At 42.3% G+C, this 15,250-nt stretch overlaps 1 protein-coding gene across 1 annotated transcript; it reads right to left on the bottom strand.

The window, feature by feature from the left end:
* Window positions 1–248: 248 nt before the first annotated feature.
* Window positions 249–677, bottom strand: LOC145395256 (Y-box-binding protein 1-like). The gene has a single exon (XM_080268943.1). The coding sequence runs from the start codon at window positions 675–677 to the stop codon at window positions 249–251; it is 429 nt and encodes a 142-aa protein (XP_080125069.1).
* Between the last annotated feature and the right edge of the window lie 14,573 nt (window positions 678–15,250).

The following is a 15,250-nucleotide window of genomic DNA, read 5'->3' on the forward strand; positions in this document are numbered from 1 at the left end:
TCTGTACCTTGGCCAGGTCCGGTTACGGGTCAGTGATCGCTGTGACAATCCTTCAGATCAAGAGAGCATCCAGCCTCAGCCTTTTCCACAGTGTTGTGTGAGGGACAGCAGGTTGCAGCAGTCAGGCCCGACGCTCCTGACAGAGAGGAACTAATTGAACATCATGGGCAAAGCACTCGGGGGTGACAAGGCAAGGCAGCCCATTCTCCTCAAAGATCTAGGGGAGAAGAACGCGAAAAGCCTCTTTGTTACTGCCACAAAAAGCCTTCACCGTCACGATGCACATTTCCACGATGGTTCTTGTCTTCCCAGGATTCATAGGATCCTTGGAATAGATCCCCGGGACGTGCGACACGTGGATAGGTAGAACCCTGCATGGCCACGTCTCCCGGTCCAGTAACATCCTGACCCTCACGATCCTTGGGAGTCCCAAAGAGACAAATGTCCAGCTCACCGTCCATCATGGAGAGCTGGAAATGCCGAGGGTTTAGTGCAATGACAGTCTGGCAGTGCACAAAAACATCAGTGCCGGTATCCTGGCACTTGATGAAACTGTACCTCGCCCTGATGTTGAACCAAATCATGGTTCCTCTGATCTTCTGGGACACTGGAGTTTGAGGTCTGCTATTTGCCCTTCTAAACGGGTTGCAGGCAGTAGCAGGAGATGCGTCATCCATCATAGCTCTATTTGCTCTCCTCTCTCGGCACTCTCTCTCTCCTCCTCAATCCGATGGTTCTGTCATGGGCGGTTACTTATATATAATTCAGGTGAATCAGGTGGAAACAAGTGGCTGGAGCTAATCAGCTAAACTGATCGCTCATTGGCTGCTTCATTGTCGAAGTCTATGTGGCATTTTGATGGCTGTAAGATTTGGAAATCATCAAATTGTGTGTGTAATGTTGGTTGTTTTTTGATAATGTAGACAGAGTGTCTCTTTTTCTCTGTTGATTATTTTGGTGTTCTCATCCAGGTCTTGTCTTGTCAGGTGAGAGTTGTGTTGGGTCGGGTAGTGGTTCTTGATGGCTTCATTCTGTATGTGACATGAGAGGTGCCTCGATAGCCTGGTCTGTGTCATTCCAGCGTATGAATGAGGTCCTCACTCCTCAATGTTGCAGTTATGGTGGTAAATGACATTGTGTTCGTGAAGGGGCGTCTTGGTCACGGCGAGTCGGTTACGAAGCAGACGGTGGTCTGTTTTCTTTGTTTTGTAGTAGATGATGAGAGAAATGTGTTGATCCGTGTCTGTAGGACCATTTTGGCATACAATGTCCTTGATAATCTCATCTGTCTTCTAGTTTGTAGGCATGTGATTTCTGTTGTATATTTTGATGTGTTCACCAATTGTGGGTGTAGTGGTGTCTTGGAGAGTATATTATTTGTCTATGTGTCTCGTGATTATGTCAGATACTTCGTGTACAGTAAGTGTAGCCATTTTTAGCAAAGACTTGAGTCACACGTTCTTGCTCCTGGTGGGCATTTTCCAATTAAAGCAGTGGGATAGGGCTCTCATGACGTATGCACTGATGGTGGAGCTCAGGTAATGTCTTAGACACTCACTATCTCCATAAAGGAAGAGTCCTTTATTCGTATGCTTGGTGAATACTGTAGTCTTGAATATTACGTTGTGTGCAGTAAAGAGTATGTCCAGGAAGGGGACGCATCTGTTGCTGGCTTCTTCATAGGTGAAGTTAATTCCACAGGCAGCAACAAAGCTCTGTCTGAGGTCCTGCAGCTAATGAAGGTACTTGATAGGAAAAAAGATGACATCGACAGCGCGGCAGTATAGGGCGGAGTTGCTATTAGCTAGGAGTCTCTAATTTCTGGTCCCCAAGTAGAAATTCGCGAACAGCACTCTGAGGGGGCTGCCTTTCGAGTACCCACCCGGTTATGCCTACAGCAACATCAAGAAACACAAGCCTTGCAACCCTGTACAACTGATCATCTCACAGATACTCACCACCACCTCCACCATAGCAAAGAAAGCCAACGAACTCCTGACACCATACGTAGCCTACCCAACACATCAAGCCTATCTTTTGCTTTGTACTCCTTGAAGTCCTGCGTGACACCCTTCCCTCTGATGATTCCATCATTGCCTCTCTCGATGTTGAAAGCTCTTTACCAGCATTCCTGTGGACAAGACTATTGACTTCACAATCAACCATGTATACCACTGTGAAGACACCTAGCCCTTTGACATCCCAAAGAAGGCCCTGAAGACTCTGCACTTGCCGGAGCTGCCAGATGTGTCAGCAGATCAATGATGCAACAGTGGGCAGCCCCATCAGAATCCTGCTCGTTAATTTCTACATAGGGACCATGGACTCAAGACTCTTAGCCACTAGCCACCCCTCCCTACATTGCCGCTATGTTGAAGACATCTTTGTTCGTATCAGGGACCTACATTAGCTGCAGGACCTCAGACTACTTCATCACTGCCTCTGGACTTAACTTCACCTACGAAAAAGCCAACAATTGATGCTTCCCCTTCTTTGACAAACTCATCACTGCACACAATGTAGGATTCAAGACAACAGTATTCTCCAAGTCCACGAACGAAGGACCCTTCCTGAATAGAGATAGTGAGTGCCTAGGAAGTTACCTGCACTCCACCATCAGTGCCTATGTCAAGGAGCCCTCTCCCACTGCTCCACTTTGAAAGACGCCCACCAGGAACTAGAACATGTGACTCAAGTCCTCGTTAACAACGGGAACACTAACACTGACGTTTTCAACGTAATTAAGATACACATGGACAAATGGTATACTCACCAAGACACCACTCCCTTGGCAACTGGCAAACACATCAAAATATACTACAGAAACCACATGTTTACAGCCAAGAAGACGGATGAGATCATCAGTGACATTGTATACCAAAATATTCCTACAGACCCAGAGCAACACATTGCCCTCATCATCTGCTACAAAACAAACAAAACAGCCAACCAACTGCTTCATAACCGACTCGCCATGAACAAGACACCCTTTCAGGAGGACATGTCATTTACCAGCATAACTGCAACAGTGAGGAGAGTGGACCTCACTCATACACTGGAATGACACGGACCAGACTACCAAGGCATCTCACCTGTCACAGAATAGAGCCATCAAGAACCACTACCCCATCCTACACAACTCCCATCTGTCACGAAGGGACCTGGATGAGAACACAAAAATAATCAACAGAGAACAAGATCCTGGCTCTCTCTTGCTTCAAGAGGCAATCTGCTTTATCACAAACAACCTACAATAAACAAACTAGTTGATGATTTCCAAATCCCATCATTATCAAAACACCAATAAGCTTAGCCAATGAAGCAACCAATGAGCAATCAGCGTAGCTGATCATCTCCACCCACCTGTCTCCACCTGCTTAACCTAAATCACTTACAGTATAAGTAGCTGCCCATGACAGAACCATGAAGGAGAGAGAAGGAGAGAGAGCAGATTGGGCTATGATGGACGAAGCATCTCCTGCTACTGCCTGCGACCTGTTGAGGAGGGAAAATAGCAGAGCTCAGTCTCTGGTGGCCCAGAAGATCTGGGGAACCATGGTTCTGATTCAACATCAGGGCAGGGTATGGTTTTATCAAGCATCAGGATACTAGTACTGATGTTTTTGTGCACTCCCAGGCTGTCATTGCACCAAACCCTCTGCATCTCCAGTGCTCCCTCGGGGCAGTGAGTCCGTGGAGTTTTGTCTGTTTGGGACTCCAAAGGGTCCTGAGGCTTGGGATGTTACTGAACCAGGAGACGTGGCAGTGCAGGGTTCTACCCATCCAAGGCGGTGACTCACGGCCAGTGGACACCAGGCCAGGGATACTGTGAGTCCTGGGGAGATAAGCACGGTTGTGGAGATGTGCATCACGACGGCAATAGCATTTTTCGGGGGTCACATGGGGACTTTGCGCATTCTTCTACCCAAGCCCAAGGACAACGGGCTGCCTTGCCTTGTCATCCACGAGTGCTTCACCCACTATGTACACTCTGTTCCTCTCCGCCAGGCGTGTCGGGCCCAGTAGCTGTGACCTGCTGCCCCCAACATCACACCACAGAAGAGGCTGAGGCTGGATGCCCTGCTTAATTGGAAGACTAAATATTAGATCACCGACCTGGCACCAGAAGTGGACACAGGAAAGACCAAGGCCAAAATTCACCATCCACCGTCAGAGACCACAAAGGGATGGAACTCTTCTGACTCCGTCTGCATGGCTGCAGATACGTCAACTGGCTTTGCGGCTCAGCAGGAGGTCAGTGAGTCTTCTCATCTTCCAGCAGTGGAGGGAAACCCATCTCACGCTCGCATCATGGATCACAAGGATCGGGTAACCATATCCCCCTATCAACACTTTCTGACTCTCGCCACCCACACCTGGTGGTACCAGCTCAGCCACGATCTACTCCAACCTCTATGATCAACGTCTGTGGTCTGCTCCAGGCTGCTGATATGGGTGAGGGGATTCCATCCATTTTGCTTGTCAGGGGGGAGTTTTTTTTCTTTATGTGAGGAAGAAGGAACCAAAGGCCACGAGCCTGCAATAACTGTTCCCTCCTACAGAGACACAAAATATAAGAGAGAGCCAAATTCAAGGTCCAATCATTTCGAGATGCCTGGACACACTGCGTTTGAAAGACTGGAGATCATAGGAAGCAGGAAATACAGACACAGGGAGACAGTTCCAGAGGTGATCTGTTGCATAATTGAAGGACTGGGAGTAACGATTAACTCTTGCATTAGAGAATTGAACAGAAAAGGGATGAGAGTTTGCTGCTAGATGGGTGCTACGCGCCCATCATAGAGGTGGAGGAATACATGCAGACAGTTCAGAGGAGCAGTGACCATTGAAGTTGCAATAGAAATGAGATAAAGATGCAACAATGCGGCGAAGAGACAGAGGTTGAAGGGACTCAGTAAGAGGAGGAGAGTTAATGAGACGAAAAGCCTTTCACTCCACCCTATTGAGAAGAGCTGTATGTGGGGAACCTCCCCACACATGAGAATTGTACTCCACACAGGGGCGGATAAAACCCTTGTATAGAGTCAACAATTGTGCAGGGGTAAAGAAAGAACGGAGTCGGCTTAGCACACCTAATCTCTTAGAACAGATTTTACAAGAGATGTAATATGATCTTTCCAAAACAAGTCATGAGTGAATGAAACCCCAAGCAAGTTCAAGGATGATGCACGATTAAGCTGAATATTATTAAACATTAGTAGGTACACCTGTTGGAGATTTTGTCAGGTTGATAGATATAAGAACTGAATCTTAGATGCATTAAAAACAGCAAGATTATTTTTACCTCAGTCAGAGAGACGAGCCAAGTCAGATATTAGGTGTGCTATAGCCTCATCCCTTGTTTGTTGAAGTAACTGCTGAGATGGACATTGAGGGAACTGAATGGAGGTGAAGGGTGGAGTCATCAGCGAATGAGTGGATAGGGTTAGATGTACAGCTTAGAAGGTCATTGATGAATAAAAGGAAGAGAGTTGGTGATAGGACAGAGCCCTGAGGAACACCACTGTTGATAGATCTAGGAGAAGAACAATGGTCGTCTACAACAGCAGCTATAGAACGACCACAAAGGAAGCTAGAGATGAAGAAGGATAGAAACCGTAAGAGGGCAGTTTGGAAATTAAAGATTTATACCAGACTCGATCGAAAGCCTTTGAGATGTCAAGTGCAATAGCAAAGCTTTTGCCAAAGTCCTGAAAGGAGGATGACCAGGAGTCTGAAAGGTAAGTGAGCAGATCGCCAGTGGAGCATCCCTGACGGAACCCATAGTGACAATCAGAAAGAAGGTTGTGATAGGAAAGATGCTTTAAAATTTTTCTATTAAAAATTGACTCAAAAACTTTTGATATACAGGATGTTAAAGGAATTGGACGATAGTTAGAGGGTTGGGAATGATCACCCTTCTTTGGGACTGGCTGAATGAGAGCAAACTTCCAGCAAGAAGGAAAGGTACATGTTGGTAGACAAAGGTGAATCAGTTTGCCTAGGTAGGGTATAAGCACAGAAGCACAGTTCTTGAGAACAACAGGAGGGACTCCATCAGGCCCATATGCCTTGTTAGTATTGAGGCCTGTGATGGCAGAAAATACATCAGCTGAAGAAATTTTAATGTCAGCCATGAGGAAGTCAGAGGTGAAAAGTGATGGAGGAACAGCACCGGAATCGTCTAAGGTGGAATTGGAGGAGAAAGTCTGAGCGAAGAGATCTGCTTTACCAGTAGAAGAAATAGCTACAGAGACATCAGAGTAGAAAAGAGGAGGGAAGGATGATGAGGTAAAGTTGTTAGAAAGGTTTTTGGCAAGGTGCCAGAAGGAGTGAGAAGAAATCGAGTTGGAGAGTTGAGAGCATTTAGTACGGATGAAATTATTTTTAGCAGAGTGAAGAGCAGACTTAGTACGATTCCGGGCAGAAACGTATAAAAGATGTGATTCAGGGGTGAGCTGGCTCTGGTACCTTTTATACGTCCTCTCCTTGTTGCGAACTGCATTAAAACAAGCGTGATTTAACCAAGGCTTTCTTGCATTAGTCAAAGGGTATGAGAAAGGAATGTATGCTTCCATGCTCGAGAGAATAACCTCCGTAATGCACAAGGCACACTCAGATGGCTCCAGGCCATGGAAGCAATAATCATTCCAGGGAGAATCAAAGAAGTACTGCCTGAAGGCCTCCCAATCCGCAGCTCCAAAGTGCCACAGACGACGTTTCTTTGGAGGTTCCAAAGGCCGTACCAGAGTGATAGGACATGTTAAAATGATAAGGTTGTGACTGGAGGAGCCCAATGGAGAGAAAAGATTAACAGTGTAAGCAGAAGAATTAGTTGTAAGGAAGAGGTCAAGTATGTTGGAGCTCTCTCCAAGGTGGTCGGGGATACAGGTAGGGTGCTGTACAAGCTGCTCTAGGTCACTGAAGACAGAAAAGGTGTAGGCTTGTTCACCAGGTGGATCAGTGAAAGGAGAGGTGAGCCAAAGGTGGTGTTGAACATTGAAATCTCCTAGAATGGAGATTTCAGAGAAACGAGAAATGGATAGAATGTGTTCCATCGTAGAAGTAAGATAGTTGAAGAATTTTTGATTGCCAGTAGAATTAGGAAATAAGTAAATAGCGCAGATATATTTAGTCAGAGAGTGACAGAAAAGCCAAACCCAGAGTGTAGAGAATTCAGAAGAATCGAGTTTAGGAACACGAAAGCAAGATAGGTCGTTGCATATATGTACGAGGGGTGATTAGAAAGAAATGACAGTGAGTCCAGAAACTTTTATTAGCATGAAGAACTATCAAACTATGACTCACATTCCTTCAAAGTACTCCCCTCCAACCTCTATGCAGCGTTCCATTCTCTTTCTCCACTTCATGAAGCAAGCGTGGTACTCTGAAGACGGTATACTTCGGAGTTCTGAATTGACAGTCCGTGCCAAGTCTTGGATGCGATGAAATTGCTTCCCAGCGATGGCAGATTTAATTTTTGGAAACAACCAAAAGTCACAGGGAGCCAGGTCAGGGGAGTAGGGTGGGTGGGGGAGCAGAGTTATACCTTGTTGTTCCAGGTACTGCATAGTGAGGCGAGGTTTGTGGGGTGCAGCATTGTTGTGGTGCAGCAAAAAGCGAGACCGACGGCGGGTTGGTGCGGTGTTGGCCTTGTGTTCCAAGACTTGTGGAAGGACCTGGTCTGTGTAGTATTGGGCTGTGATAGTGGACTTTTCAGGCATCACATCCACGCATATTGGTCCTTGAGAATTGAAAAAGATGGTGAAAAGGCGCTTCCGGCTGCGAAATCCTTCCTTCAAAATCTGAGGTCGAGGGTCTTCATCGCCCAACCACACCATGTTTGACTGCTTGTCGTGGGTTGTGAAGAATGAAATCCAACACTCATCTCCAGTAGCAACATCTGAGAACCGTTTTGGACCATTTGGTTCAAATTCAGCAAGCCAGACACGACAAATCCTCACCCGTTCAGCCTTTTGCTCATCAGTCAACAAATGGGGTATCCATCGACAACACTTCTTCCTCAGGTGTAATTGTTCATGCACGATGTCATATGCGCTCCCATGAATGATATCAAGCTCCAAGGCTAAGAACCTAAGAGTTACAGTTGGATCCTCGTCAATGATGGACCGTGCACGGACAGTTGTTGCTTCGGTCACGGATGTCCGGGGGCGTCCAGAGCGTTGTTCATCTTTCAATTCAGTTTTTCCTGCTGTGAAAGCACGAATCCAGCGGGAAACAGTTTCCAGGGAAGGAATAGTGTCTGGATAAACTTGTAATAATTCCCCTCGAATCTCTGTTGCTTTCTTTCCTAGTTTCCACCTCGTAAAAATGTAGAACCTGCAGCCTTCTTTCGAGTAATCCATGTTTCTGGCCAGAGAGCAAAAACAAGAGTGAAGCATTCACTCACAACAATAAAACAAGAAAAGTCAGGCATACGGCGACAAGTTCAAACTCGTAAGGACAGGCAACTCTGCACTCTCCTTGCTTCCCTACCTCCCATCATTCAAGGTTTTCATGTTATAGCACGAACTGTCATTACTTTCTGATCACCCTTCGTACACAATAGCCACTTTTGGCTTTGAAATGAGTATAGAGAAAGTAGGAGGATACAGAAAAGGGTTTGTTGTCAGTTGCCTCAGACAGCTCGAAAAGTTAGGAAAAGAAGGTGAGGTTATGATGAGGAGAGGTGGTGCTCAACAGAGCAAAAGTTGGAGGAAAGGCCATGAATGTTGCAGAAATGAAGAAGTGAGTCAGACAGTTGTTCCAGACAGCTTGAGTCGTCACCGGGAGAGGGGCAGAAGGTGAGGGCATTTATGCCCCCCCCCCCCGAGGACTCCGAGGCTGAGTGTAGAGACGCCATGATTGTTGAATTTTGTAAAAGGAAGTGCAGTGTGTACTGTGCTTGTAGTTTGGTGTTGAAAGTTAGAGAAATTTGTATTGGAGAGCATGCTGGCCTACTCTCCGTGTTACTGAGACACTGAAAAAGTTCAGCAAAGAGGATGGTTGGGAGCTAGTCCCGAGGGCTGATGAAACGGGAGCTCCAGCTCTCCCTGTCATCGGCATTCCATCCATCATGGAAGTTCTGCCCTGCACGACTGGTGCTACAGTCTACTCCTCTAGCCAATCTCCAAGCTTTCTATCTTATGCTCCAACCATGCTTGGCTCCCTAGACTGGCTGTTTCATGCAGTGCGTGATTTTGTGTCTTTTTTATTTATTTTTTTTTATGATTCTTTATTATTTGGCCTAATGCCCCTAATTGTTGGTGGTGGCCATAATGCCACAAAAAAGTAACCGTCAGATACAGCCTGAAGATGGAACAATATAGTCATAAACTGTCCCACTCTCTTTGGGAAGTCCTGAAGAACTCCAGGTAGATCACCCCATAACTGTGCGGCAAATAGAAACCGCATATAAGAAAATCAGTAAAAGACAATGTGCCATAGCCTTCAACCTTGTGTGCCTCCAAGAATACATACATATATATATATATATATATATATATATATATATATATATACATATATATATACTATATATATATATATATATATATATATATATATATATCATCATCATCAGCCATAACTAGTCCACTGCTGAACAAAGGCCTCCCCCAACGTTTTCCACGAATTCCTTGGCTGAGCCAATCTTTGCCACGTTTTCCCTGCAAATTTGTCTATCTCATCTCTCCATCTCTTGTCTGGCCTTTTTCTGCTACGCCTACATTCTCTTGGTGTCCAGTCCGTCAGCCTCTTACTCCATCGGTTATCCCTTATTCTTGCTATATGGCCTGCCCACCTCCATATTTGTTCTTTTATAACTTCTATAATATCTTTGACTTTAGTCTGCTCTCTCACCCATGTTGATCTTTTCCTGTCTGGTGAAGATATTCCCAACATTAACCTCTCCATTGCTCTCTGGGAACGGATTAATTTATTTTCCATTGATTTTGTCAGTTTCCAGGTCTCACAACCATACGTCATAGCTGGAATTATACATTCGTTATATACTGTTCGTTTCATACAAACTGGCAAGCTACTTTTCATAATGGTTCTATGTTTACCGAAAGCTTTCCATCCAATTGTAATGCATCTTTTTTTTTTTTTTTTTTTTCGCTATAATCTTTCGTTAATTTTAGTATTTGTCCCAAGTAGTTGTACTCCTTAACTTCCTCAAGAATTTCATCGATTATTCTGATAACGCTCTTTGGTGTTTGTGGATTAAACATTACTTTAGTTTACTTAGTTCATCTTCAGTCCTACTTTCAGACTTTCTCTGTTCATGTCATTTAACATTTCTTACAATGCCTCCGCTGTTTCAGAGATTAGGACAATGTCATCTGCAAATCTTAAATGGTTTAGGTTTTCTCCATCAATGTTCACTCCTTTGTTTTCCCAGTCTAGCTTTCTGAAAATACTTTCTAGGCATGCTGTAAATAATTTTGGTGAAATTGTATCTCCCTGACGCACGCCCTTCTCAATCTTAATTTTTTCTGAGTCCTTAACTGTAGCAGTTCCCTTTTTATATGTGTTTTCGAGCAGGTTTACAATGTTCTCATTCACTCCTTGTTCTTGCAATGAATTTATAATTGCAATGTGCTCCACTGAGTCGAAAGCCTTTTCGTAAACAATAAAACCTCTGCAAAGTGGTTCATTATATTCTATAGTTTTCTCAATTAGCTGGTTCATTGTATGTAGATGATCATTGGTCGAATACCCGCTTCGGAATCCTGCCTGTTCACGAGGTTGGTGTTCCTCCAAAATTGTTGTTATTCTGTTCAAAAGGACTTTAGTGAAGCATTTGTAAATGACTGATAATAAGCTAATGGGTCGATAGTTACTAAGATCTTTTGAGTCACCTTTATTGTAGAGTAAAATAACTATTGCATTACACCATGTTTTGGATTTTTTTTTCTGTTTTATACAGTGGGTAAATAAGTGAGCAAGCATATTTTGTACTTCTACTCCGGCATCCAACAGTAAATCTGTTACTATTCCACATTCTCCCGGAGCCTTCCCTCTTTTCATATTTTTAAGACAAATATTTACTTTGTCTGGTGTTACCTCAGGTATTACATTTGTGTCAACTGAAAAGTTAGCTATTGGTACTACTGTCTTTGATGCATACAATTCTTTGTAAAATTCTTCAACTCTCTTCACCATCTTATCTCCGCATTAAATGATTGCACCGTTTTTTTTTTTTTTTTTTTTTTTCAGTGATGTCATTTGTTGCTTTCCTAGTGCCATTTTAATTCGGACCTGTTTCAGACTTTTTCCATTTTTGATGGTTTCTCTGATTTGATCCATGTTTCTCTTTCTTTTTTCTTCTCTTTGTCATTTGCTGATAAGCTTATTTAATTCTGCTCGTTCTGTTTCGTCTTTCTTTGTCTTTACTTTCATTTCCTTTCGTTTATTTCATAAGCTCGAGTGTCTTTTCTGAATACTTCTTGGCTTTGGTTGTATTAGGTTTTCCTACTACCTCTGCTGACTCTCTTAGCACTTTTGTTAGTCTTTCATTCAGCTCATCAATGTCACATTCAGCATTACTTAGAGCCTGAAATCTGTTCCATATTTCCAACTGAAAGGCTGCTTTGTTTTCATTTACTATTATTGGGCATATCTTTTTATCTTTAATCATCTTCTTTCTTTCATTTCTGAAACTGAATCTGACTGTGCAACCCACCATTCTTTGATCACTACCTATATTTACTTTGTTGATAACTGTGACATTTGTGATCGTGTTATTCTTATCTGCTATAATGAAGTCGATTTCATTTTTTGTTTCTCCATTTGGGCTTCTCGAGGTCCACTTTCATCCTGTTCTTTTGTGGAAGAATGTGTTCATTATTCTCATGTTAAACATTTCAACAATATTTACCAGCATTTATCCTCTTTCACTCCTTTCTCCCACTCCAAATTTTCCCAGACATGCTTCTCCATTTTTCGACTTTCCAACTTTTGCATTGAAGTCTCCCATGAGTATAGTATATGTTGTCTTTTCTTCTTCCATAATCTGGGAGATGTTATCATAGAATGTTTCTATTTCTTCATCTGGGCTTTGATAAGTTGGTGCATATACTTGTATGACTTTCATGGTATATTTTTTGCATAGTCTAATGACAAAAAATTCTGCTCTGTCGGATACACTGCTGAATTTAACAGTGTTGTCTGCAAGATTTCTGTTAATTAGAAATCCTACACCACTAACTCTTTCATTTTCCTTTCCTCTGTAGTAAAATAGGTGTTTGCTGTCTTCGAGCTGAATTACTTTTTCTTTTCTGCGGATCTCACTCAAACCTACAATATCCCAACTCATATTTTCCAGTTCAGTTATCAAGTTTGTAATTTTCTGCGAGGCTTCTTATATTGTATGCACAGATCTTCATCGATTTCATTTTCTTTAACATCCAAGAGTCTAATTTTCCAACACAGTGCCTATTCACTTTCGGTGGCACACTGCCCATAAGCACAGAAGGCAGTGCGGTTGGACCTTTAGTAGATGATGATCCAACAGGAACGCCCGTGAAATCATTTGCAACAGAACTCATGTTTGGTTGGGAGGATTGTGGCAAATAATCTCACCTCCCTGACACATAGTTTCTGGTGAGATGTAATTTTATGCCACCTTATTCGTTATATTCGGTGGAGCCCTATATATCTATAGGGGGTCCCATGGTCCACGCCGTCTAAGATGGTACCTCGTATATCTACAGGGCCTTCCCCTATCCGCCACCGGGGACGCGCCAGGTAGCAGTGGGATCCTGCCCATATATATATATATATATATATATATATATATATATATATATATATATATATATATATATATATATATCACACAAACAACTCTGCGTTAATACTTTTAACGAGTATTGTATTCTGCCAAGCTTATATTGTGGTGACAACTGTGGTATTAGAAACATGTAGAGAAAATAATTACTTGTAAAGGTGACAATGTACAGTATATGAATAGACAGACCTTCTGCCTCATGTTGGCTAGGGTAACGTTAACTCATTTACGGTGGAACTTAAATATATGTAAATTCAGGTTAGTGTCAAGCTAATCAAAATGTATAATCATGTTGAGGAATTTCATGAATATAAAAAAATTGGATTTCATGATATAAACACTCACCAGCTCATAATTTCCATATCATCCGGCCAGATATCACATCCTCTCCGATACTGCTGACCTTGTGTCTCCCATGTTTCGATGTAATTGCCTCTGGTACTTAGACACCTCATTGGGAACATGACCGTCCTTTTACTCACGCCTGGAGAAGAATATCGAAATCTCACCACAAGCATAATTCGCGCTTGTATTTTCTTTCTTCTTCTTTTTTTTTTTTCTTTTTTTTTTTTTGACGGTGATCATTGCTCATAGTAAGTTCAGGTAGTAAACAGTAAACTAATTTGCGCCAATATCCCAGCAGAAGGACATAATTCATAATTTTAAATCTTTGAAGCCCTACCAGCCGCAACATGAAATTTTTCACCAAATAAAGTACAATATGCCTTTTCCTTTTCTTTTTAGCCTTTTTTTTTTTTTTTTTTTTGGTGGTGTTATCTGTAGTAAGATTTCTTTAAAAAATATTTATGGAGCTAACAAAGCATGTCTGCCATATTACGGACACCCTTGCCCCTGTCCATCTGATAAGAATTTGACTGAACCACCTCATGAAATACAGCCTCACATGGACAGCAGACTCTTAACTTTTACAAAACAATGCAAAATCAGTTTTTACATCACTGTAGTAAACACGCTAATCACAGAGAAAACGGGAAGAGAATACTATGGTTTATTAAACATATCTTTGCAACTTGTGGCTGGTGTATTCAGAAAGTCACTGCCATTGACAAGGTGTTGCGGTTCTGCTCGAATTCAGTTTCAAGTTTTAAAATGTTCCTTTTTGTTTTATTCCTTCATGTTCATATGGGATTCGTTATAATACCACTATCATAGCATGTCAAAATTAAGTGCTAAAAGAAAGCCATAATAACGTAAAAAAAAATATAAAAAAAACTCTATACCTCATGTGCCAAGGCATCTGCACTTTTATAGCCACTAACCTGAAAGAAAGAAAAAAAAAAAAAAACGGCGGAGCGTACTTTGTGCGTTCTGTGTGGTAGTATTTCATTGGAAATGTTAGAGACGTTTCTTGACTCCCTCATCTGTTTTTCCTTAGCAAAGAGTGAACTGAAGATATATTCAGATCAATAATACTGACAAGAGAGGTAAATGATATATCGAGCTCCAGCCAGAACTGAGTCATGTCGTGAAGCTGGATGTCCATGTACTCTATGCTAAGATAGCTTTCACTTCATCATGTATGGTTCAGGTAATTCAGAGTAAATGAAGCGTGTTTCATATTCTTGAACTGGGTCTTCGTATAGCATGTACAAAAAAGGGTCCAATTAATTTGAAAAGAAATGATAATCTTAATTTGTGAAGGAATAGGTCCATGTGGTATGCTGTATAGTGCTCTGTGCCTGGGGTTCTCAAACTGTGAGTTGCGACTCCTCCTTCCCGAGGGGTCCTGAGATTATCTAAAACTAAAACAGAGAGAGAGAGAGAGAGAGAAAGAAAGAGAGAAAGTGTGAGATCATATTCAAGTTAGCATTATTTCTTATAATAAAATACATGTAGTCTAATGAAAACTCGTTGAATAATTGTGTATCAAATGAGCAGCATTAAGTTTTGTACTCGTGCTTCATGAAATATTACAGGTGTGTAAGGCACTTTAATTTGTAGGGTGAGAATTATATGTGAAAACTGTGTTGGGAAATTATTATTAGTATAATTAATTTAAGAAGCATCGGACAATGATCCGAGTACAATAGCGGTTGCTAAGCCAACATTTGCAATATTGTCAGCATCTGGTGCAAGCTGACTGTTGAACTTGACCGTAAATTTGAAGGAAATGGAGAAGTTTTGATACAAATATCGATCGTTGGTAATTACTTATGCTGTAGGTTGCAGTAAGTTACAAAACTTCAAATTTTTGTCGTTGGTTAGATTCCAGAGAGACAATTGACAAGAAAGGTGAAATAGGTATGCATTCTTTGCCCATTACCACGATATTCTTTTCCTCTCCCTCTGTCCCTCACTACTTTATCCTGACAACTCTCGCACGTCATGACCTGCTAGTGCCGAGCTCCATTGGTACATATGACAGCATCTATCAAACTGCGAGTACAACAATAAACATCAATTAGCGTCTGCGTAAAGTTAAAGGTTTGGATCACG

The sequence above is a fragment of the Coenobita brevimanus genome, chromosome 30, assembly GCF_032717465.1.
Source record: "Coenobita brevimanus isolate Jiangsu-jjx chromosome 30, ASM3271746v2, whole genome shotgun sequence".
In the NCBI taxonomy this organism is placed as follows: domain Eukaryota; kingdom Metazoa; phylum Arthropoda; class Malacostraca; order Decapoda; family Coenobitidae; genus Coenobita; species Coenobita brevimanus.

What these genes read in the sequence shown, in the direction of transcription:
- LOC145395256 (XM_080268943.1), bottom strand. Translation starts at nt 677, where the DNA reads ATGGATGACGCATCTCCTGCTACTGCCTGCAACCCGTTTAGAAGGGCA.